A 27,124-nucleotide genomic window follows, 5' to 3' on the forward strand; every position below is an offset into this window, starting at 1 on the left:
TGTACTCACCAGCAAATTAGTTTCACTGATCAACACCTAAGTGCACATATACAAATAACATTCACTGGGCGTTGGGCAGATGGGGGAGGGGGATGGATGTATACATACATAATGAGTGCAATGAGCACCATCTAGGCGATGGACGCGCTTGAAACTCTAACTGGGGGTGGATGGATGGGGGCAATATATATAACCTAAACATTTGTACCCCCATAATATGCTGAACTAAAAAAAATACCTTGTCTTAAAAAACAATTTCTAAAGTCTTTCTAAGCAGAACCCAGAGGGTTTCTCCGCCTTCTGTTTTTCCTTTATTTCTCAGCCCCAACATGGACAAACCCTTTAACTTCTCACTCCTCAGTTTCCTTATCTAAAACAGAGAAGTTTGTTTTTGGTTTTGTTTCACTGATTGCTTCAGTGACAATAAAAAACAAAATGAGACACAAGGCCAAAAATGACTGGAATTCATTTTTGCAATAAATTATAAGTGACAGAAGTAACTGAAGAGTTGAGTGATGCTTCCTTATAAAACCTTGTACACTATCACTATCCTTTGCCTTTTCTGTTTTTCCAAGTAATAATTCTTCCTTTCTCACCTCACCCTAACCTTAAAAAATTCACAGTTCAGGTGAGAAATTATTTATTGGTTCTTCTATAAAGATGTTCAATACACTAAATCTTTTGGTTATATGAAACTAGTCCTGAAACTTTTTGAAAGACAAATAAACCCACACATTTTAAAATAAAATATTTTCTAAAATAAAAAATGCAAGGAATAATAATATGGTATTCAATGGTATTCAATTCATGGTATTCAATGTTTTAGAAATGATTAACATTAATAGTATTTAGGAAATACAAATAGAATGATTCTATATTGTCATTTATGCATATTATAATTTCAAAAATGATATCTAAAATAATTCTTACCTTGCTTGAGAACTTTGGGGATTTATATTTAACAAGGCTGTAAAATCCTGTATGGCTGCAATCCAGTTTCCATTTTCAAAATAAAACATCCCACGTTTCCATAAGGCATCTGTTCTTTTGGGATCATAATGAATACACTAAAGTGGTGGGGAGAAGTACATAAACATCACATAATGAAAAAAGAACTAAGAAAAGTATGTAATCACATAACAAGTTAAGTGAATTACAACCACAATTTTAACTTCAGATTACATAAAAGCAAACCCCTTTAAGATGCCAAAATTTCCAGATTTGCATCTAAAGAACATATCTTTACAAAATCCACCCATCATCAAATTCTAGAGGGGAAATATTTTCTAAGAGAAAAAACAAACAGCATATACAAGAAGCCATGAGTTTTGCCCACTGAAATTTTTACTGATAAAAATTCATAAGTGAATTGTTCAACTAAAGTAGAGTATATTGGATCTATCAGCATTTTATCTGAATTAAAGATGTAACATATGAGACTATTATCAAGGCTGATTCAATCAAATCAAATATAGATTAATCTGGCCATTAAAACAGGGAAGAGAAATGAGTTGGTATTGGCATGGTTCATTCATTTCACACTAAAATACAAGGCAATAGAATGATCATCACAATACTCAGTTTTAAAGCTCTTTGCCTATTGGTAGTGGGAAAGAATTAAAGCACAAAGGAGGTTAGCAAGTATTTTTAGAACAGAAAAAAACAAAAAAGCTAAAGATTTTGAAACTTGTTTGACCTCAATGTGTTACATTAAATCTATTTTTAAACTATTGGTGTCAGGTGGGGGAAAAAACAGAACAGAGGATAATTTCCATATCTTCAAAAGGGTTTTTGGTCAATTCTAGACCAGAAGTTACAAAACACATAATATTCTCTTCAAGCAGAAGAATGTCAAATAAGTGGCTAAACTGCCATTTTTTTAAGAAACAGAGCAGTCGGGAACATGGAAAGTTAAATTATTTAAGTAATTTCTCCTAAATTCTCAATTGTACTAACGCCTAAAAATTTGGAGTTAAAGGTCAGGAAATCAGAATTACAATTGTGCTGCAACCAGGGAAATATTTTGCCTTGACTCTAGCCTCAAAGTTCAGGAAAAAGTTCGTGCCCTCACATTCCCTAACATACTCCAACCAAATATAAATTACTCTACCACCATCCTCATTTTCTTCATAGCACTCATCATAATTTGCAATGATATGTATATCCACTACATTATGCAGTGCCTTAGTAAATAAATATTTGTGAGTGATGAATGAATGGACTAATGAATCAGTAATCACAGCTTCTCTGAAAACAGATAGGTTCCCTGCAGAAAAGAATCAGTTGTTCAAAAATTAACAAGTAGAAAACAATTTTCTCTATTGATTGAAGGGAAGAAGCAATTTTTAAAGGCTTCTTTAACTACTGATTCATAGTTCAAAAGGAGAGAGCTGGAAAAAATGAGACCCCTTCGTCGTTGTCTCCATGCCGCCACACTCAACTCTGATGTGAATCTATTCATTCACCCATAATTTTACACAGTAATATAGCATAAATATTAATTACAGTAATGAAAACTCTAGCTCCTAACCTATAGTAAATTAACTGATTAAGTGAAAAGACTTTTAAAAACTTGCTATACTATTAGCATGAGAATACCATGATTTAAAATATATAAACGGCCACATTACGTGAGATAAAGCTTACCCTAGTAAAGTCATCAATGGCCAGTAGTGTGTTTTCTATTTCATACATTTCGCCCCTCCTGAAATAGATGTCAGCATCTGTGGGCCTACACTTAATTGCCTGGGTATAGTTTAGAATTGCCAAAGTAATGTCTTTTTTTCCCCTGAAAATTTCTGCCTTTGACAAATAGATGTCTATAAAAGATTAAAAAGGTAAAATTAGTGTTACAATTCTTTCACTAACCATGAAAATTTTAGAAGATTAATCCCTCTCCCTCCAAAAATGTAGGCTTAGAATAATTTTCTCTATTATTCTTTCTTAACCATTTTATTCAATTTTTTATTTCAACAATGCCAATTTTGTTCTGAAAGCCTGGATAAATTACTCATTTGTGGTTAAAAGTACATTTAATTTGAGTGACAAAAATTACCTTTTACCTTTTTATATGTCGAAAATGTTTTATAATCTTGTAATGATCATAGTAAAAAGTCAGGTTTTGATGGCACAAAATTTTATGAATTTTTAGCAGACAGAGATCAACATAGGTCAAAAATATTTAGCAAACTTATATCCTATGGGTGTGTTGTAGGTGCTGGGGATACAAAGATGAATATGACACTTTCACATTCCTAGAAACTTCTATGTCTAGTGGTTCAAGTTGGTTAGAGAATAGTACATCAGAGAAAAGGTGCATATTTCATTCCACCAAGAAGATCTAGGTATACTACAACTCTAATTCAGAGATTCATGGTCAAGAAAAGATTTTTAAATAACTTCTATAACTACAAATATTAAATTTATACTCTTATGACATGTGCAGTAAGGAACCAAGTTACTGAAATATATATCAAGAAATTAACATTTCAAACCATGATGAGTATTTTGAAAACAATACAGAATTGTTTGAGCCTTGAATTTACAATAAGAAGACTAAAAAGTTTAAATGAGAAAAGTCACAACCATTTTTTCAGGACTTATATCTCCTGATTTATGTATCTCTATAATACCAATGAATGACAAAGACTGAGGTAAAGATATAGGTACTATAACTGTCTCCACAGACAACCCACCTGCATTATTTTTATTATATTTACTTATATAGTTCAAGTCATCCAAAGCTTCATTAATCTTGTCTTGGAAAAGATAAATTAAATGTCGGTGCCAATAGGCATTGAGCAACAATGGCTCCAAGCGTATAGCCTAGAAAATATATGCATAAATTCAATTAAAGTTGATTTGTTAAAGGAAGATATCCTACCAAATAAATTTTTCAAATACTATTGATCCCAGTGGCTTTGTATATATATTGCATAAAATAAAACCTCCCAATCTGACAAACATCTAATGCTCTTAATATTATTTGAAAATGCTAATAATCATATTTGCACAATCCCACATGCTATATAACAAATATTCAATGTTCAAAATTCCAGTAAAAATTGCTATATAATTAAAAGCAAGATAAATGGTTAATATTTCTATTTCAACTAAATATAATAAAACTTACTCTCTGTAGATCATCCATGGCACTCCGTAACTTTCCCAGTTTCCTATAAAGAGCTCCACGCCTACAATATGCAAATGCAGGATATTTTTTCTTTGAATTTATTTCTTCAGTCAAGATCGCCACTTCAGATTCATAATGTTTAATGACTTCTGGTGGAAGATAAGACTCCAAAGAATCGCTTAATTCTATTTTTTGTGGTTCTATCTCTCTTCCAGGCAGGTTTTTGAGAGCATCTGTTTCAACAGCTTTCTCTGTTACAGGTGTCCTCTGAATTTTGTGCTTAGCGAACAAATCAATAGCCCATATCCGAGGATTAACGTTTTCTGGAATTCCTCCCTTACTTTGGATGAATTTTTCAAAATCTAAACACAAAGGTAAGCTGGGACACCGTATTTGACGTTCATATAATGGAATTTTGAGCAAATATTTCTTCTGTTCAGGAAGTATTCCATGAGATGCTGATCTAGTTTTTAAAAGAGTGATTTTTTTTAAATTACAGAAATATAACTATCTTTCTAATCAATAAATCAACTCAGACACACACAAAATTCCTATTTCTCTGCTATTGAAATAAAATTACATGCTAATCTTAAGCAGCCTAAGTGCTCCTTTGCATTCATTAAAATTGTAACGGTTTGTGAACACCTGCAGAGTTTATGAAAGCAAAACACTGTTTTTAAAGATGTAACCTCCCTAGAGTACCAAAATAATGGGGTCAGTGCTCCTTTCAGGTTTAATTTATACCCCCAACACACCACCCACCAGTGGAAGTACAATGCAGAATTAAGCAAGTAAACACAATGTGAGAAAGAAAATGCAATCCAAGAGGTTGAAAAGGACATGAACTTGAGGAAGTGGGAAAAAGAAAGGAGTTGACTTCAGGGCAGAGTACCAAATAAACAACACAAACTTTACCCTTCTCTAGTAGGCTGTCAAATTAGAGAATACCTAATATGCTCTCAAATGCTACAAGTCTAGGGTTATTCTGCTCAATTTTTCCATTTCCAACATAGTTTTCATTCAGTAACATTTAGTGTATGGCTGATACTGTACTAGCCACAGGAGATAGGATAAACCCATTCTATCGGAAGAAAAAAAAAATTTTTAAGCTCATCACTACATACTTAGTGTTTACCAGGAGAAAGACCTAGTATTAAACACTTGGAAAATAAAAGTAAGAAAAATCTGTTTCCTTCCCTTTCATTTCTTTCCTACACACTCCAATCTTTTCCACATTCTAGTGCAAGCTACCATATCTATTCTGCTGAGAGTACAGTAACTTCTTTTTTTTTTTTTTGAAAGTTTTTTTTTTATTTCAGCATATTATGGGGGTACAGATTTTAAGGTTTCAATAAATGCCCTTCCCCCCCTCCCCCCACAAGTCTGAGTCTCCAGCATGACCATCCCCCAGATGGTGCACATCTCACTCATTATATATGTATATACCCGCCCCCCTCCCCCCTGCCCAATATCCTATTACTGCAGTACCTATGTGACCACTTAGGTGCTGTTCAGTTAATACCAATTTGCTGGTGAGTATATCTGGTGCTTGTTTTTCCATTCTTGGGAAACTTCACTTAATAATATGGGTTCCAGCTCTAACCAGGAAAATATAAGATGTGCTATATCACCATTGTTTCTTAGAGCTGAATAGTACTCCATGGTATACATATACCACATTTTATTAATCCATTCTTGGATTGATGGGCACTTGGGCTGTTTCCACAGCCTTGCAATTATGAATTGTGCTGCTATAAACATTCGAGTGCAGGTGTCTTTTTTGTAGAGTGTCATTGGATCATTTGGGTAGATGCCCAGCAATGGGATTGCTGGATCAAATGGTAGATTCACTTGTATCGCTTTAAGGTATCTCCATATTGCTTTCCACAGAGGTTGAACTAGTTTGCACTCCCACCAGCAGTGTAGGAGTGTTCCTCTCTTTCCGCATCCACACCACCATTTATTGTTCGGAGACTTTTTGATAAAGGCCATTCTCATTGGAGTTAAGTGATATCTCATTGTGGTTTTGATTTGCATTTCCCTGATGATTAGAGATGTTGAGCATTTTTTCATATGTTTGTTGGCCATTCTTCTGTCTTCTTTAGAAAAGTTTCTGTTCAAGTCCTTTGCCCACTTTTTAATAGGGTTATTTGATTTTTTCTTCCTGATTTTCATGAGTTTTAAGTATATTCTAGTTATCAGTCCCTTATCGGATGCATAGGATGCAAAAATTTTCTCCCATTCTGTAGGTTGTCTGTTTACTTTCATGACTATTTGTTTGGCTGTGCAGAAGCTTTGTAGTTTGATCATGTCCCATTTATTTATTTTTGTTGCTGCTGCGATTGCCTTTGGGGACTTCTTCATAAAATCTTTGCCTAGGCCGATGTCTAGGAGAGTGTTTCCAACTTTTTCCTCTAGAATTCTAATAGTTTCATACCTTAGGTTTAAGTCTGTTATCCAGCATGAGTTGATTTTTGTGAGAGGTGAAAGGTGTGGGTCCTGTTTTAGCCTTCTACAGGTGGCTATCTAGTTTTCCCAGCACCATTTATTGAAAAGGGATTCTTTTCCCCAGCGTATGTTTTTGTCTGCTTTGTCAAAGATTAGATGGCTATATGAGGATGGTTTTATATCAGGATTCTCACATCTGTTCCACTGGTCAATATTCCTATTTTTGTGCCAATAACATATTGATTTAATTACGACAGGTTTGTAGTATAGTTTGATATCTGGCATATTAATGCCTCCCATTTTGTTTTTGTTGCCTAGAATTGCTTTTGATATTTGGGGTCTTCTTTGGTTCCATGCGAAGCATAAAATTATTTTTTCTATATCTGTGAAGAATGCTGATGGGATTTTAATAGGTATTGCATTGAATCTGTAGATCAGTTTGGGTAGTATAGACATTTTGATGATGTTGAGTCTGCCGATCCAAGAGCATGGTATGGATTTCCATCTGTTTACATCCTCTGCTATTTCCATCCTCAGTGTTTCATAGTTCTCCCTGTAGAGGTCTTTTACGTCCTTAGTTAACTATATTCCTAGGTATTTTAATTTCTTTGTTGCTACTGTGAAGGGAATTGAGTCTTTGATTTGGTTCTCAATTAGATTGTTGTTGGCGTATATGAATGCCTCTGATTTCTGTGTATTGATTTTGTATCCTGAGACTTTACTAAATTCATTGATCAGTTCCAGGAGATTCTTGGTTGAATCTTTGGGGTTTTCTACATACAATATCATATCATCAGCAAACAGTGAAAGTTTGATCTCTTCTGCCCCTATTTGGATACCTTTGATGCCATTTTCCTGTCTGATTGCTGTAGCCAAGACTTCCAGCACTATGTTGAACAGAAGTGGAGATAGTGGGCAGCCTTGTCTGGTTCCAGTTCTCAGTGGGAATGATTTCAATCTTTCCCCATTCAGTATGATGTTGGCTATGGGTCTGTCATATATGGCTTGTATCATTTTTAGGTATGTCCCTTCTATGCCTATTTTCTTAAGTGTTCGTATCATGAAAGGGTGTTGAATTTTGTCAAAAGCTTTTTCTGCATCTATTGAAAGAATCATGTGGTCTTTGTTTTTGCTTCTGTATGTGGTGAATTGCATTTATAGATTTACGTATGTTGAACCATCCCTGCATCCCTGGGATGAAGCCCACTTGGTTGTGGTGGATTATTTTTTTGATAAGCGTCTGGATTCGATTAGCTAAGATTTTGTTGAAAATTTTTGCATCTATATTCATTAGGGATATTGGTCTGTAGTTTTCTTTTTTTGTTGCGTCCTTTCCTGGTTTTGGTATCAGAGTAATATTCGCTTCATAAAAGGTGTCGGGGAGGTTTCCATTCTTCTCGATGTTGTGGAATAGTTTCTGCAAAATGGGTACTAGTTCTTTGTAAGTGTGGTAAAATTTGGGTGTGAAGCCATCTGGACCAGGACTTTTCTTTTTAGGGAGATTTTTAATTGCTGTTTCTATTTCAGCTGTTGAGATTGGTCTGTTCAGGGAATCTATATCTTCCTGATTGAGCCTAGGGAGGCTGTGTGTTTCTAGAAATTTGTCCATTTCCTCCATATTTTCCAGTTTGTGTGCATAAAGATTTTTGTAGTATTCATAAATTATATCTGCCCGCAGGCCAGACCACACGCCACCAGGCCTCCCCAGATTGTGATGCTGGCGGGGAGGTTCCCTGCGCAGGAACGCCACCTGGGCTGGGCGTGCGGCCTCCTTTTGGGAGGAGGGTTGCCCTCTAGGACGCTGATCTGCCCCTGAAGGCACACACACCTCAATAGGCTGTTCACATATATCCCTTCTGTGACTCGGGCAATGCTAGACCTCGGTGCACGGGATCTCGTCTGCAGGTCCGACCTCTGGGTCCCAGAGTTCAAACTGTATCCCCTCCAGGGAGAGGAGTTCGGGTCCCAATTCACCCACAGGGAGCCCAAGCTGGGTCTATGTGTTTCAGCCTCTGAGTCTGCACAGTACTCCTGGGAACACCGTGCCAGCAGCACCTGGGAGGGCTGGTGGGTAGGGAGCTCACAGTCTGAGTTCCCCTTAGTCAGCTGTAGGGTCCCAAAAGGGAAGATCCCGTTCCCTGGAGGTGCCTCTGGCTGGTGGCTGTATTGTCTCTCTGGGCAGCCGCGGGTAGGGTCTGCGGAGGGGAGGAGGAGGCAATATGGCGCCTGCCGTGCGGCTCGGGTCTGTGCACACAGAGGTGCCAGGAGGGAGTTGGGAGCCTGGTGCCGTGTCCGCTACAGGCTCACCGCTAGCTGGCGGGGGCCGTCTCTGGGCTGGTGTCCGCAGGTCTCTCCACCCACTGGGGAGCCCACCAGCAGTCCCAAATGCAGGGGAGGGGAAAGGTGAATTATCCACCTACCCTTCCCGCTGGTCTCCGGGCTGCTCCTGCGGTCTCAGCTTCCAGTTCTCCTCCGCAGCCTCCTCCTGTGGAGTCTCCCATGATCTCAGGTACCTCTCCTTCCAGCCCTCGTCCGCTGTATGCTTGTCTTCTTGCTTCTTTTTTCTAATTTCTGCTAGAATCTGTCTTTTCTGCAGAGACACTCTGTCTGGAGGTGTTTCTCGTCTGCCATCTTGATCCTCCCCTATTTCTACAGTAACTTCTTAATTCCCTGTTTCTACTCTTGCACTTTGTGTAATCCATTCTCCACATGGCAGTCAGCATGGTTTTTGTCCAAATATAAATCAAATCATGTCATTCGCTCCAAGAGCTTCCCGTAGCACACAGAATGCAAATCAAGCTTTTCACCACGTTCTACACGATTCCGCACGATTGAGTCCCTAGCACAGATCTCTGATACCACTACTCTCTCCCCTCACTCCATATTTCCAGGCACAACATCCTTGAGCAAGCCTCAAGACCACAGCCCTTTCTAGCCTTCTTGCTTGCTGGCTCCTTCTCAATTCACATTCCTGACCAAATGTCACCTTAGAAAGACTTTCTGTGCCAGATATGTTTTGTTTGCACCTGCGCATTCATCTCTACCCTTCTCCACCTTGCTTGCTGCCCTGGGAGACTGATCTGTACAGACTGCATCCAGGGGATCCCTTGTTCTGTCTTTTCATAGAGTTTGTGCAATTAGGAACCCCAACAGAGGGAAGAAGAAGTCAAGCTATTTATTCCTCTGGCTCACTCATGAATGGTCACCTCAAACTGGCTATAATCCTTGACCAAAGATCATTCCTGATTTCAAGAAAAAAACTTTTTCTACACAGCTCTTTCTTCCCATAACTCCCTCTTTTTGTCCTCTCTAACTTAGGGGTAGAAAATGGCTTTACAACTTTTAGTCCATGGATAGTGCATTATCATTTGTGGTTTCCCTATACTCTGATATCTTTGTAAATTGCCCGTTTCTCATGACCTCTCAGAACTATCCTATTTGTTTGCTACTGGGACCCTGATTGATAAAGTAATAGTACCAGAGATGGACGCAGGAAACACACACATACAAAGGATTCTAGGATAAGGTCCTTGCCAGGGTGAAATGTAGTGGTATCAAAACTTCTCAAATAATCCCCAGAGTTAGCAGGGAATGGTGTTCAGGTAGAAGCAAGGCATTGGGAGATCAAGTAGCTAACATAGGACAATAAAAATGATTATAAAAATTATGTAGTCAGCTAACTACTTCTTTCAGACCAAAGAGTAGTTGCAGTACCTATTAAATGCCTAAGCCCTCTAAACCTTGTGCAATAAGGTAATAAAGCTACTAAGGGAAGAAATAGGAAACTGAAATATGGGTTGTGAACATGAGAGCAGACATGAATGAGGGTGAGAATTTTGAATCTCTAAATTCCATTTAACTTTAATTCCATTTAACTTCCCTTAACAGAGGAGACTGGCTGAGGGGTATCAGACCCTCTATCTGGGACACTCAGTCTTCTCCTGCATAAACATATTTCAGTGGCTACACTGTGACATTGCCTCATACGCTACAACAGACCTGATTTAAGCACTCCCCAAAATCACTCAGCTGTGACTCCAGAACCCGCTCATGGAGCCACGACCATCACAGTCCCTCAGCCTCCCACATACCTCCTCTACTTAGGTGGCCCTGAATCAGTGGCTGCTGGCCCTGGCCAGGGAGTTTGCCCTTTAGCTAAGAGTTCAGTGTATTTTCAGTGCTGAATAAAATAATAACTCCATTGGATGAAATTGTAACATTAAGGCCAAAACCATAATATGTTTCTTCAACTATTAATATAAAAAATGTTGCTTAAACAAGACCTTTTAAGGGATTTTGGAGGCTTGGATAATTCTTCAAACACAGCTGTAAGTTTTTGGAATTTCAATCTTTTCTTGAATTTCATCTTCCTTTTCTTGGGATAAACAATGTAACTAATGCCAGCTTTTCTAGATGCTTCAATGAGAGAGAGAGAGAGATCGGTCACATCGTGTTTTTCCTGAATATCATCCAAGATGACATCTATATCTTCTTTCACAGGAATGGGTTCCTCAGTTTTATTTTGCTTAGTGAGCTGATGCTCCAGCTGCTTTGCTTTCTGAAACATCACCTCTTTCATACAGCTTTGGATGTCATCCTTGATTTCCCATAGAGCTATGCTCTCCCTCCTCCACTCAGCTCCAGATTTCACTCTCTTAATAAGGAAGCAAAGAGATAGGAAAAAATATAAAATCGATTTAGTTGTCAATTTAAAATTAATTCAGTTACAATTTCTATTAATGTAGTTTGGCCACTTTATTGAAAATTTTAGAAATCATATATTCTTAAGTTTATTTAAAAGTCAGCTTATAAAGTTAATAAAGGGTTAGTTAAAGCAAAGTACCATAATTTTGTTGGTCATATGACATTTCATTAGATATATACAAATAATATAAAGTAGATATGCATTAATTATGACTTTATATATTTTTAATTGAAAGAGAATGCTCTACATATCCAAATAAAGTACATGCTCTACTTTGATATTTAATGCAAAAAAAAATTAGTAGAATGGACAAAAACTATTAAAATGCCTTAAATCAAATTAAAATTAATTTGAGTCTATTTTCAAAAGCACTTTAACAGCATTGAGTTTCTATACAATACTATTAAATATTCTCTACAGTAACTTTCAATTCAATATTTGTAAGCTTAAGAAAAGAATCCCAGCCTAGTACATTATTTATTTTATCTAATCATTACAGAATCAACTTAATTTTAATAATGCCACTATTTATAACAAATAATTTTTAATAATTATATATTGATGCTTGAAACTTTAATAATACTTATTACTTATAAAAGATAAATCAATTCTAATCCTTTGATATAGCATTCTCTACCTATTGGAGCTATTGTGAATAAGTTAACTGCATTTCTTTTTGATAATAAATAATAACGTAACAGAGATGTTTTTCTTTATAGTGGATTTAGGCCCAAATTTCAAACATAACAATTTCATACAAGTTAATTATATATCACAAGATATATTTAATACTAAAGTACAATAGAAATATTGATTCTCTGTGACTTGCTATACTTCCCTCATCTCAAATAACTATTAATATATGTAACTCAATATGTAATTAGACTAGAGAATAGAATATAAAATATATATGCATGCTTTTTTAAAAACCATAGGGTTTTTTCCAAGAAATATAAACATTTCTTTTAGATAGTAAAAGCTAAAAAATTATGATACCTTTAATTGTGGAGGTTGTGCAACCAAATATGTTGGGAAATTGTCGAATGATCTAGATTTTCTTCGTAAGAAAGACTGTGAAATAATCAAATGAAAAATACACATTAACCACAGATACTATTTGTAAACTAAAATATCATATGACAGTCAGTTAATGATCACTGTTTATGTAAATTAATGAAACACAAAAATACTAATTAAAATACAGGTTCTTACTGATTTTGAAATCACTAACTTCATAGAGAGGAACAGAACTTAAAGGCCATCAATTAATTTAGAAAAGTGTATAATGAAAACTATATCATTTTTAAAAACTCAGCTTGATATAACAACTCTGCTATGTTCAAGGTGCTCTCATGCAAAGCTTCCCAGCTGGTGTCAGTGGCACTGGTGTGTGGCAATGCACATGGATGTGCTGAGCCATGAATCCCCTTAACCATGGAGCTGCACTGGTTGGACCTGGGGCAGCTAGTCTCCCCTGGTCAGTCACTTCTAATCATGAGCAACCTCAGCCTTTTACTCCAGGGGACCACACAACTTATTTCAACTTATTACAACTTAACTGCAATAGCACCCAGATTGGTGTTACCGGTGTTAAGAGTTGGAAAGCACTACTATACTAGAATGGAAAGTACCAAGAAAATGACATGTTTCATGCCCTCACACAACATAATAATACAAATAGCAAAAAATAAATATCTATAATCAAAAATGACTGTGGCAATGACTGCCCAGATGGCACAAATCAGGTGCAAAGAGAATGTAGGAGAGGGAGGGATCAGTTCTGAAAAGGGAGGATCCTGGATAGATTTGCTTGAAGAGCAAGTATATGAAAGGCGGCAGCATTTCCATAGACTGAGAAGGGGTCGAGAACATCCCAGGACAAGGGATCAGCCTAACGAACACAGAAAAAGTATCAAAGTGCCAATAATTTTAATCCACAATGAGCTTGGTGTAGGCAGAGTACAGAGTACATGGAGGTTACGCAGAAGTAGAAGTATAAAGGAAGGGAACATAGAGTTGAGGCCAGGTTATGAGACTTAGTTAAGTACTCAGACATTATTTGGTAGATGGAGTTATTAAGTTTGTTGAGACATGAGTGATACAATCATACCTGTGTTTTAAGAATATAGCAGGATGTCTTAGTGATAAGTTCTCTGTACCCCAATGGCAATTACAGCAACCACAAAAAATAAATGGGACTTAATTAAATTGAAATGCTTCTGCACAGCTAAGGAAATCATCAACAGAGTAAACAGACAATCTATAGAACATGAGAAAATATTCACATATGATAAAAGGCTAATAACCAGAATCTACAAAGAAGTTAAACAAATCAGCAAGGAAAAAAACAGCCCCATGAAAAGTGGGCAAATGATATGAACAGAATCTTTTCAAAAGAAGGTAGACAAATGGCCAATAAACATATGAAAAAATGCTCAATGTCAGTAATTATCAGGGAAATGCAAATTAAAACCACAATGAGATATCACCTTACTCCCTGCTAGAATAACTTTTATTAAAAAGTCCAAAAACAATAGATGCTGGTGTGAATGCAGAAAGGAATGCTCATACCCTACTGGTAGGACTGCAAATTAGTACAACATCTATGAAAACAATATGGAGATTCCTCAAAGAACTAAAAGTAGACCTGCCATTTGATCCAGAAATCTGACCCCTGGGTATCTACCCAAGGAAAAAGAAGTCGTTTTATCAAAAGACACCTGTACTTGAATGTTTATTGTAGCACAATACACAACTGCAAAAATGTAGAATTAACCCAACTGCCCATCAATTCATGAGTGATTAACAAAATGTGGTATGTGTTACTGGAATACTATTCAGCCATAAAAAGAATGAATTAATGCCTTTTGCAACAATTTAGATGGAACTGGAGACCATTATCCTAAGCAAAGTATCTAAAGAATAGAAAAACAAACACCACATGTACTCACTGTTAAATTGGAACTAACCAATGAGCATAGATGTGCACAGAGGGAAGTAAAATTCAGTGGAAATCAAGCGGGGAGAGGTGGGAGAGGGAGGAGGGAATGGGTGAAGACCTACCTAATGGGTACAGTGAACACTATTTGGGTGATGGGCACACTTATAGCCCTGACTCAAGCATTACAAAAGCATCCATGTAATCAAAAACATTTGTACCCCCTTAAAATTCTGAAACAAAAAAAAAGACAGCTGAAGTTGAAATAGTATGAAGCTTCTAAATTTGGGGATAATACAATTACTAAAAAAAAAAAAAACTAAAGTTAACACAAAATATACTTAGGATAAGCAGTCATCAAAATTCCTATTATCAAAAGCCATATTACACTTGTTTCAATGGCCAATATAAAATCCTTATATTTACAAATCAAAATTGTTATTGATTTTTCAAATTTAAAATAACATTATAAAAAGAAAACATAGCAGGATGAATTGCGAGAAGCAACTACTAAAAATGGGAATATCCAATAAGTAGATGTAAGTAGTGCTACTTCAATAGTCTAGAAAGTGCAAATGGCACCCAAATTAGAAAGGCGTCATTTGTTGATTTGGTTATTTTTAAGTGACAGTCACTGCTCTAGGTGTTGTGGATAAAACAGTGAATATGAATGATATGACCCCAGGCTGGTGAGGAATAAAAAGATCAATCATACAGAAGGACAAATATTTGATAAGTATTATAAAGAAAGCAGCAAAAGAGGGACCCATATTAAAAACATTACCCTCCCTCACCCAAAAAAGTATTCCTTGACTGTAAGGGAGCAAAGGAGGAGGCACAGGGACATATTTAACCCAGCTAACTGATAGAATAGGAGTTTGATTGGTCCCAGGGCAGTAAGACTCTCTACTATGTGGCACTCAGCACCCCAAGATACCATTCAGGGATGTAGAGGGCTGGAGGCACAAGTGAGAGAAAAATAAAAACTACTTCCTGTTTGTCCCCCACAAAGTTCAGGCCATTAGTAAACCAGTTATATAAAATTTAATACCTCTCTTCTTCCCTCAATCTCTATCTTTTCTCTCCAATTGTGTTTATTACTTGATAAGCTGACTTGGATGCACTGTAGTGATATTAAAATCATGAATATGCATCTAATCTCCATTTAGAACAACCGGTTTTACTCTGCTTCATGTCCATAAACAGCTTCCCCATTTGACAAAAAGACTCATAAATATGTTCTTTTGATCATTTAAGATTAGGCAAGAATGAGTGAAAAAACTGGAAATTTTAGAAAAGCTCACAGCAGAGGTCCAGTTATTGATTAATGAATGGCATCTTCTGAGTGTCATAAAAACTGCATATTTGAGAAAAAGGAAATGTATCCTTAGCAAAGATACCACTGAATGGTCTGAGCCATTTCTCAGAATGAGGAAGCACCAAGAAATAATTTCTGGAATTATTAGAAATAATTTCTGAACTGTAAGCAGATACAGTAACCAACCCACAATTAAGAACAAAAATTATATATACCTGAAAAGCTGTTTTGTTATCATCATCTAATATAATACTTTCATCGCTTATAGATGAAAATTTCTCAATTAGAAGTCTGCTTCCTTGAATACTCTGTGATAAAAAGATAATATTTTTAAATTATGTTTTAGAATGCTTTTAAAAGTCTATGATGACTGTTACCTCATACTACATTATCACCAAAAGGGAAACAAATGAAAGGTGAAAGGGGAAAAATTCTAGAAAACATTACCAGAGATCCATCCAAATCTAGCCACAGCCTTAGTATTGGGCCAAAACCTGCAATTTGGCTTCAGTGTTGCCCTTTATACAAATGGGGACTTTTACATTATTTATGACATCCTTAATCTTCCCGGTGATCAATGATCCTGTGATCTCATATATTAGCATTGAATCTATTTAGCATATCAACATCAGGATTATGAACAAGACATATTATCTAGATTTCTTGTCAATAAATGACTATTCATTTTTAAATACAAGCAAGCATTCTAAATGGAAATTGAAATGAAAATTTTTTTAAATGCTTTATATATTGAATTCTATCCATCAATGAAGCTACATATGTAAATTTATTGTTCTAAAAGTAAACAGCTGCAATAATTATGATTATTATTAAATATTACTTTTCTATCTTCTAATAAGCAATTTGGATATGCAGAAACTAGAAGACCTAAATTTGACAGCCTAGTGGATTCATGATTAATTAAATCAGGCTGTTGCTTTATTTGTTTGCTAAAATTCTCAGGTGTCAAACAACTAACATTACAAATTTTAAAAATATTTATTGAATAAAAAATCAGATTTTAGAAGTATCATGCAATTATCACTGACAATGGAGAAGTCTATGGTAATTTAGGAATCACCAGCATTGAATTTTTGCCAAAAATCCTGTAAGAGAATTATTATACATAGCAGAAAAGATACTTGGTCACTTTCATTATTATTCTTCAAAGACAAAACTATTTAGTTTGATATATAAGAGAGGTTGGAACTATTTTGTCCTATGTTTACATAAGTTATTGAAATATGATAGAATAATTGCTATTACATATTTCAAAGAATGCTTTTAACAAGGATAAAACCCTTAATAACATAATTTATAGATATCAAAACAACAGACTAACAGCAGATTAACAATAAGCGATTGCTTATTTTAAAAAGAGAACAAGGCTCATGTGTTAGAACCTCGGAACTTACCAAAACATTGCCTAAAATGATGTGCATTGAAAGGGCAATTGCAGTGTCACTTACATGGTTCCCTTGAAAAAAGTCCTACTACTCTACTCCAGGGATATTGCCGAAATTGCTATCATGCAATAAAAGCTTGGATGCAGATGAAAATGGAAACACTTTGTTACCTTAGAAGTTGATTATGACTTCAGCTTCTAATTATGGCATTATAGGTAATTCTTGTGAGGACAACTAAGAGAGCTAAATGTAATAAGAAAAATATCTTCAAAGCATCAAACAGCTAACATGATGAAGAGATAATGAACCAAAATCTAGGAAAAGACAAAGACTTGGAAAGGCAAGCCTGATATTCAAAGATGCTTCTGTTCTCAGAGTGTTTGCCAAAACAGCTGCAAATCTGAGCGGCAGATTTGGCAACTTCCCATTTAATGAATAGTTAATATCTTTTCTTTTCCTTCTGATTTTTGTTAATAATATTTTCCTTTCTCTGGCCTATTTTATGGTAAGAATACAGTATATTAATATAATACATATAATATACAAAATATATGTTAATCTACTGTTCATGTCAGTAAGGCTTCTGGTCAACAGTAGGCTATTAGTAGTTAAGTTTTGGGGAGTCAAATTTATACATGGATTTTCAATTGTGCTAGGGGTCAGAGTCCCTAACCTCCATGTTGTCCAAGGGTCTACTGTACGTATGATAAAACACAATAAACCCAAATAATTGTCAAGAAAATAAGAAAAAGAAAAATATATATATAATGGGTAAAGAAACTAAAACGAACAAAATTAAAGTAGGTATAAATTTTAAATAGGTCTAATTAAAAAATTAAAAAATTACCCAAATGTATAGATTTGTTTTAATTCTAATCATATGTTGTTTATAAAAGACATATCTAAAATATAAGACTCCAGAAAAGTTAAGCATAAGAGAAAAAATATTTAAATAAAGTAAAACTGGCATCAATGTATTAATAGCAAAGATAGACTCTAAGATAAAAGTGTTTACTAAAATAAAAAAGCTCATTTCATAATTGAAAGTTTCAGTTCACAAAGTTTATAATTCTTAATTTGTATGCACCTAATAACATGGTTTCAAAATATATAAAGCAAAAATTGACAAAATGACAAGAAGACATAGAGAAATCTATACCACAGTGAAACATTTTAACACCCCACTGAGGTTAAATGACGTGTCACTCTACCTTCTTACTTCAGCTCTCCTATTTTAAACAAGTATCATTTTCATGGACTATATACTGTCATTTTTTTCACATTTTTGTCCTTTTTGCTCATGATTTTGCTCTTTAAAATGGCCCTAAAGTATAGTGCTGAAGTCAAGAAGAATGATCACTCCCAGTTTGTTCTTCTTACTTAAGATTGCTTTGGCTATACGAGGTTTTTTCTGGTTCCATACAAAGTGCAGAATTATTTTTTCTAGATCTGTAAAGAATGCTGGTGATATTTTGATGAGGATTACATTAATTCTGTAGATAATTTTAGGTAATATTGACATTTTAATGATATTGATTCTATCAATCCATGAACAAGTCTGTTCAAATCATCTGCAATTTCTTTTTTTAGTGTTTCATAGTTCTCCTTGTATAAATCTTTCGTATCTTTTGTTAAGTATACTCCTAGATATTTAATTTTCCTTGGGACTATAGTAAAGGGTATTGCATTTTTTATTTGAGTTTCTGCTTGATGGTTCTTGGCATATATGAATGCTTCTGATTTGTGTATATTGATTTTATAGCCTGAAACTTTACCAAATATGTTTATTAAATCTAGGAGTCTCTTAGATGAATCCATGGGGTTTTCTAGGTATAATATCATATCATCAGCAAACAGTGAGAGTTTTATCCCGTCTGCCCCCACTTAGATGCCCTTAATACCCCTCTCTTGTCTGATTGCTATAGCTAGGACTTCGAGTATATATTGAATAGAAGAGGAGACAGTGGGCATCCTTGTCTAGTTCCGGATTGAAGAGGGAATGATTTCAATTTTTCCCCATTTAGGATGATATTAGCAGTGGATTTGTCATAAATGGATTTGATAAGTTTACAGTATGAACCATCTATGCCTATTTTATTAAGAGTTTTTATCATAAAGGTATGTTGGACTTTATCAAATGCTTTTTCTGCATCTATTGCCAGAATCATATGGTCTTCGTTCTTGATTTTATTTATAAAGTGAATTGCATTTATAGACTTGTGTATGTTGAACCAGCCTTGCATCCCTGGAATAAAGCCCACCTGGTCATGGTGAATTATTTTTTTGATGTGCTGTTGAATTCTATTTGCTAGAATTTTATTTAGGGTTTTTGCATCTGTATTCCTGAGGGATATTGGTCTATAATTTTCTTTTTTTGTTATGTCCTTTCCTGGCTTTGGTATCAAGGTGATATTTGCTTCGTAGAATGAGTTAGGAAGGATACCATCTTTCTCAATGGTGTTGAATAGTTTCTGTAGGATAGGTATGAGTTCATCTTTGTATGTTTGGTAGAACTCTGAAGTGTAGCCATCAGGTCCAGGAATTTTCCATTTGGAGAGGTTTTTAATTACTGCTTCAATTTCTGAGTTTGAGATTGGTCTATTCAGGAGATCTGTTACCTCCTGGGTGAACTTAGGGAGGTTGTTTGTATCCAAGAATTTGTCCATTTCATCTTCGTTCTGTAGTTTTTGGGCATATAGATTTTTATAGTAATCAAATATAATGTTTTGTATTTCTGTGGTGTCTGTTGTGATCTCTCCTTTTTCATTTCTTATTGAGTTTATTAGAGTCTTTTCCCTTTGAGTCCTTGTCATTCTAGCAAGAGGGCTATCAATTTTGTTTATCTTTTTAAAAAACCAGCTTCTGGTTTTGTTGATCTTTAGGATAGTTCTCTTGTTCTCCATTTCATTCAGTTCCACTTTGATCTTCATTATTTCTTTTCTTCTACTAGGATTGGAAGTTGTTTGCTCTTCTTTTTCCTTGAGCTTATTCATTAGGTTGTCAGTATCTAAGCTTTGTGTTTTTTGGATGTGAGCATTAATTGCTATTAGTTTTCCTCTCAGGTAAGCTTTGGCTGTATCCCACAGGTTTTGGTAACAAGTATCACCATTATCATTTTGTTCCAAGACATTCTTGATTTCTCTCTGAATTTCTTCCTTGACCCAATAATTTTTAAATAATAGATTGTTTAGTTTCCATGGTTTTGTGAGGTGTTGAGTGTTTCTGTTGGAATTGAACTATTATTTTATACCATTATGGTCGGAGAAGATACAAGGTATAATTTCTATTTTCTTGAATTTTTTCAGATCTTATTTGCAGCCTAGGATGTGATCAATTTTGGAGAAGGATCCAGGGGCTGCTGAGAAGAATGTAAATTCAGCTTTATTTGGGTGAAATGTTCTATAGAGATCTGTCAGACCTTTTTGATCAAGCACTCTGTTCAGGTCCATTATTTCTTTGCTTATTTTCTGTTTGGAGGATCTATCCAGATCATTCAATGGAGTGTTGAAGTCCCCTGCTACTATGGCAGTGTTGTGTAACATGGTGTTTAGATTAGACAAGGTTTGTTTTATGTAATTGGGTGTTCCTGCATTGGGTGCATAGATATTCAGAATTGTTAATTCTTCTTGTTGGATCTTCCCTTTCACCATTATAAAATGGCCTTCTTTATCCTTTTTTACTTTTTATTTTAAAGCTTATGTTATCTGCAAATAGTATAGCTACCCCAGCTTTCTTTTGACTTCCGTTTGACTGGATAATAGCTTTCCATCCCTTGATCTTCAGTCGGAAGGCATCTTTGTGGGTTAGATGTGTTTCCTGTAGACAGCAGATGCTAGGCTTGTGGAGTTTTATCCACTCTGCAAATCTATGCCTCTTCAGAGGACAGTTTAAACCATTTACGTTTATTGAAAGGATTGAAATTGGAGGAAGATTACCATTCATATTGTTGAGTGAAGACTCGTTGCTTTGCCTTAGTCCTTGTGCCATCATGTAAATCGGGATCTAAACTTTAATTCTTTGAAGATTTTACTTTGAGGAGTGTCTATTGCCCTGTTCAGTTAGAAATGCAGGTCTGAGAACTTCCTGTAGGGCTGGTCTGGACTTTGCATATTCCTTCAGTGATTGCTTGTCTGAGAAGGACTTTATTTCTCCTTCATAGATGAAACTTAATTTTGCCAGATAAAGAATTCTAGGTTGGGCATTGTTCTGTTTTAGAAGGTTAAAAATAGGCACCCAATCCTTCCTAGCTTGTAAGGTTTCAGAAGAGAAGTCTTCTGTTAGTCTGATAGGTTTTCCTTTATAGGTTAATTGTTGTTTTCATCTTGCTGAATGGAGTATTGCTTCTTTCACATTTACTTTGGTCAACCTAATGACCATGTGACGAGGTGATTGCCTTTTCATGTTGAGTATGCCAGGCGTTCTGTGTGTTTCTTGTATTTGGATATCAAGATTTCTGGCCAGGCCTGGCATGTTTTCCTCGAGTATTCCATGAAATAAGTTTTCCAGTCCTTGTGATTGTTCCTCTTCCCCTTTTGGTAACTCGATCACTCTTAGGTTCGGCTTTTTTACATAATCTCATACTTCTTATAAGCTTTGGACTTGTTTCTTGTTTCTGTGTTCCCTTTCATCCTCTGATTTGTTTAGTGCATAGGCAAAATCTTCAAGCTCTGAGAGTCTTTCTTCTGCATGGTCCATCCTGTTTTTGATGTTTTCTACTGTATTATGGAGGTCCTTGATTGTTTCCTTCATTGCCAAGATTTATGCTTGGTTCTTCTGAATAATTTCAATTTCTTTGGAGAATCTTTCATTCATTTCCTGTATTGTTCTTGAGGTTTCTCGGTGTTGTGATTCTATTTTCTCTTCAATTCCATTGAGCTTTCTGACAATCCATATTCGAAATTCTTCTTCCGTCAGTTTAATTGTATCATGTAAGTTGGTGTCGTTTGATGGGGCTTGAGTATTATTGGAGGTGACTTTTCTCTCTTCTCCTTCATGTTTCCTGTGATCTTCCGCTGGTTCTTTCTCATCTGGATGTTTTGTCGAGCACTGGAGGTACTAGGGCTGGATTATTGGCTAAATTCTGGTGTCCCTGAGGATTGATCTCTGGCAGGGCTGGCCGTATATGGTCCAGTCCTGTAGTGACTTAGAGGATTTTGATTCTGTTGGGTAAACTTTGGTCTAATGTCTTCACCTTATGTCTATTGAGATTAATATAGGTGTAGGCCCCTTGCTCAGAGATTTGGAGGTTGGATAACTCTTGTGAGTGGGAGATTGCTCTCAACCCCTTTGCTTTAGGCTGTAGACTGTCTTCTCCCTCCATTTCCCAGTGGATGCCTGCAGATTTGTGAAGTTGGTCCTGTGGAAGTACAGATCGCTCACGTGTGGTTATCCACTTTCTTCACCTTTCGCTCTGGGAGCAGAGAGCCAGGAGGACACCCCTACTCCACCATTTCTCACAATCTAAATCTAAATTTGCTTTTTAAAAAATCATAGCACGCTTTGTATCTAAATAGCATTTCCCATTTATATGAACCAAGAGTCTTTTTTTTTTAATTTCAGCATATCATGGGGTACAAATGTTAAGGTTACATATATTGCCCATGCCCCCCTCCCCCTCCCACCTGCCCAACACCCAACATCTCACTCATTATGTTTGTATATACCCATCCCCTCCTCCCTGCTCCCACCTCCCTGACACCCAATAAATATTATTCCTATATGTCCATTTAGGAGTTGATCTGTTAATACCAATTTGCTGGTGAGTACATGTGGTGCTTGTTTTTCCATTCATGAGATACTTCACTTAGTAGAATGGGTTCCAGCTCTATCCAGGAAAATATAAGAGGTGCTATATCACCATTGTTTCTTAAAGCTGAATAGTACTCCATGGTATACATATACCACATTTTATTAATCCACTCATGAATTGATAGGCATTTGGGTTGTTTCCACAGCTTTGCAATTGTGAATTGTGCTGCTATAAACATTTGAGTGCAGGTGTCTTGTTCATAAAGTGACTTTTGATCTTCTGGGTAGATGCCCAGTAGTGGAATTGCTGGATCAAATGGTAGATCCACTTGTATTGCTTTAAGTTATCTCCATATTGCTTTCCACAGAGGCTGAACCAGTTTGCAATCCCACCAGCACTGTAGGAGTGCTCCTATCTCTCCACATCCACGCAAACATTTATTGTTTGAAGACTTTTTGATAAAGGCCATTCTTACTGGAGATAAGTGATATCTCACTGCAGTTTTGATTTGCATTTCCCTGATGATTAGAGATGTTGAGCATTTTTTGATATGTTTGCTGGCCATTATTCTGTCTTCTTTTGAAAAACTTCTGTTCATGTCCTTTGCCCACTTTTTGATAGGGCTGTTTGATTTTTTTCTTGCTGATTTTCCTAAGTTCTAAATAAATTCTAGTTATCAGCCCTTTATCGGATGTGTAGCTTGTGAAAATTTTTGCCATTCTGTGGATTGCCTGCTCTCTTGACAGTTTCTTTGGCTGTACAAAAGCTTTTTAATTTGATCAGGTCCCATTTGTTTATTTTTGTTGCTGCTGTGATTGCCTTTGGGGTCTTCTTCATAAATTCTTTGCCTAGAAGAGTATTTCCAATGTTTTCCTCTAGAATTCTAATAGTTTCACACCTAAGGGTCAAGTCTGTTACCCAGTGTGAGTTGATTTTTGTGAGAGGTGAAAGGTGTGGGTCTTGTTTCAGTCTTCTACATGTGGCTATCCAGTTTTCCCAGCACCATTTATTGAATAAGGATTCTTTTCTCCAGTGTATGCTTTTGTCTGCTTTGTCGAAGATTAGTTGGCTATATGAGGATGGTTTTATATCTGGGTTCTCTATTCTATTTCACTGGTCAATGTCCCTGTTCTTGTGCCACTCTAAAACTGTTTTAATTATTATAGCCTTGTAGTAAGTTTGAAGTCTGATAAATTGATACCTCCTATTTTGTTTTTATTGCCTAGGATTGATTTTGCTATACGGGGTCTTCTCTGGTTCCATACAAAGTGTAAAATTATTATTTCCATATCTGTGAAAAATGATGATGGTGTTTTAATAGGGATTGCATTGACTCTGTAGGTCACTTTGGGTAGTATAGACATTTTAACAATGTTGATTCTGCCGACCCATGAGCATGGTATATTCTTCTGCCTGTTTACATCCTCTGCTATTTCCTTCTTCAGTCTTTCATAGTTCTCCCTGTAGAGGTCCTTTACCTCCTTAGTTAAATATATTCCTAGGTACTTTATTTTCTTTGTTGCTATTTTGAAGGGAATTGAGTCTTTGATTTGGTTCTCACTTTACTGTTGTTGGCGTATATGAATACCTCTGATTTATTTTTTTCTTCTTCTTCTTTTTTGAGACAGAGTCTCACTTTGTTGCCCAGGCTAGAGTGAGTGCCGTGGCGTCAGCCTAGGTCCCAGCAACCTCAAAATCCTGGGCTCAAGCAATCCTTCTGCCTCAGCCTCCCCAATCCGAGTAGCTGGGACTACAGGCATGTGCCACCGTGCCTGGCTAATTTTTTCTCTATATATTAGTTGGCCAATTAATTTCTTTCTATTTTTATAGTAGAGACAGGGTCTTGCTCTTGCTCAGGCTGGTTTCAAACTCCTGACCTCAAGCAATCCACCTGCCTCAGCCTCCCAGAGTGCTAGGATTACAGGCGTGAGCCACCATGCCCAGCCTGCCTCTGATTTCTGTGTATTTTTTGCATCCTGAGACTTTACCAAATTCATTTACCAATTCAAGGAGTCTCTTGCTTGAATCCTTGGGGTTTTCTAGGTATAATATCATGTCATCAGCAAAGAGTGAGAGTTTGATCTCTTCTGCTCCCATTTGGATGCCCTTAATTCCGCTGACTTGTCTGATTGCAAGGACTTCCAGCACTATATTGAATAGATGTGGATAGTGTTGAATAGTCAATGTTGAATAGTGGGCAACCTTGTCTTGTTCCAGTTCTAAGTGGGAATGCTTTCAATTTTTCCCATTCAGTATGATATTGGCTGTGGGTTTGTCATATATGGCTTGTGTCATTTTTAGGTAAGCCCCATCTATGCCTATTTTGTTGAGTGTTCTTATCATAAAAGGGTGTTGAATTTTGTCAAATGCTTGTTCTGCATCTATTGAGAAGATCATGGTCTTTGTTTTTGCTTCTGTTTATATGGTGAATTACATTTATAGATTTGTGTATGTTGAACCATCTTTGCATCCCTGGGATGAAGCCCACTTGATTGTGATGGATTATTTTCTTGACAAGCACCTGGATTCGATTGGCTAGGATTTTGTTGAGAATTTTTGCATCTATATTCATAAGAGATATTGGTCTGTAATTTTCTTTTTTGTTGTTGCATCCTTTCCTGGTTTTGGTATCAGAGTTATGTTCCCTTCATAAAATGTGTTGGAGAGGATTCCATCCTTCTCGATGTTATGGAATAATTTCTGTAGGATAGGCACCAGTTCTTCTTTGTAGGTGTGGTAAAATTCAGGTGTGAAACCATCTGGTCCAGGACTTTTCTTTTTAGGAAGGTTTTTTATTGTTGTTTCAATTTCAGTACTTGCTATTGGTCTGTTCAGGAATTCTATTTCTTCCTGGTCGAGCCTAGGGAGGATGTGCGTTTCTAAAAAATTTCCTCCACATTTTCCAGTTTGTGTGCATAGATTTTTGCAGTATTCATAAATTATATCTTGTACCTCCATGGCATCCATTGTAATTTCTCCTTTATTGTTCCTGATGGAGCTTATTAGAGATTTTTCTTTTCTGCTTTTCGTTAGTCTAGCCAAAGGTGTGTTAATTTTGTTTATTTTTTCAAAGAACCAACTTTTTGTTTTATTAATCTTCCGTATGGTTTCCCTGTTGTCAATTTCATTTAGTTCTGATTTGATCTTAATGATTTCACTTCTTCTGCTGGGTTTGGGGTCGGTCTGTTCCTCTTTTTCCAGCTCTTTGAGACAATCCATTAGGTTGTGTATCTGTGATTTTTTCAACCTTTGTATATAGGCATTTATGGAATTCACCAATCTAATTGGGAAGGGAACAGAAAGGGAAAGAATATAAGTGTATTTATTATCTGCCACTAAACTATACACTTAAAAATGGTAAAGATAGTAAATTATGTATGTATTAGGTTATTAAATATGAAATGTCCAATTTTGAACCAAAAGTGTAGTTTATTATATCTCAAACAAAAAGTAGTACAATTAAAGTATGCACCTACACTATCATTGACACAGTTTTGCCATTGTAATGACAGCTTGTTTATGACAGCAGTGAAGAAGCTGGAGAGCAAGTGGTGATGAAATTGCCAAAGGCGTTTTGCAGTTTCTTGAGAATTGAATCTTTTTCCTTGCAAGAAGTGGTCCAAACGCTGGAAGAAGTGGTACTCAGTTGGTGCAAGGTCTGGTGAATACAGCGGATAACAGAGAGTTTCCAAGTCCAGTCTCTAGTTTGAGCAGAGTTGTTTGCGTGACATGTGGTCAAGCATAGTCTTGCAAGAGGATTGGCCTGTCTCTATTGACCAATCTCAGCTGCTTAATTGCAAGTATCCTCATCATTTCATCCAAATGGTTGCAGAAGACATCTGCTGCAATCAATTGACCAGGTGTCAAGAAGCTGTAGTGGATAATACCAGCACCGGACCACCAAACAGACACCATAGCTGTTTTTGATGAATATTCAGTTTTGGACTATGTTTTGGCACTTCATCTTTATCCAACCATTGTGCTGAACACTTGCAATTGTCAAAAAGAATCCATTTTTCACCACATCTAACCATATGGTGTAGAAATGGTTTGCCTTTATGTCGTAATAGCAAAGAAAGGTAAGCTTCAAGACAATTTCTCTTCTGATGCTTGCTTAATTCATGCGGAACCCATCTATCCAGCTTCTTTACCTTGCCAGTTTGTTTCAAATGGTCCAATATTGTTGGAATAGTTACATCAAACCTTGCTGCTAATTCAAGCATAGATTGAGATGGATTCGTTTCCACTACAGCTTTCAGGTCATCATTATCCATCTTGGTCTCAGGTCACCCATATGGCTCATTTTCAAGATTAAAATCACCAGAACAGAACTTCTCAAACATCTTCTTATGTTAATGAGAAGTAAGAATAAAATTTAAACAAAATAATTCCAACAAATTAAAAAAAATTAAAATGTTTTCTCACATA

The 27,124-nt window shown here is 36.1% G+C and overlaps 1 protein-coding gene across 1 annotated transcript in view; it reads right to left on the reverse strand.

Moving 5' to 3' along the window:
- The window catches only part of TTC6 (tetratricopeptide repeat domain 6), a 181,080-nt gene that overhangs the window by 62,538 nt on the left and 91,418 nt on the right, over positions 1-27,124 (reverse strand). Inside the window, exons 9-15 of the mRNA XM_076004083.1 lie at positions 15,757-15,849; positions 12,282-12,356; positions 10,864-11,234; positions 4,133-4,595; positions 3,696-3,825; positions 2,647-2,819; positions 931-1,067 (exon numbers count right to left, since the gene is read on the reverse strand). Of these exons, the coding sequence (XP_075860198.1) occupies positions 931-1,067; positions 2,647-2,819; positions 3,696-3,825; positions 4,133-4,595; positions 10,864-11,234; positions 12,282-12,356; positions 15,757-15,849 (1,442 nt within the window). The remainder of the gene's footprint in view (positions 1-930; positions 1,068-2,646; positions 2,820-3,695; positions 3,826-4,132; positions 4,596-10,863; positions 11,235-12,281; positions 12,357-15,756; positions 15,850-27,124) is intronic.

This window comes from Microcebus murinus, chromosome 6, assembly GCF_040939455.1.
Source record: "Microcebus murinus isolate Inina chromosome 6, M.murinus_Inina_mat1.0, whole genome shotgun sequence".
In the NCBI taxonomy this organism is placed as follows: Eukaryota; Metazoa; Chordata; class Mammalia; order Primates; family Cheirogaleidae; genus Microcebus; species Microcebus murinus.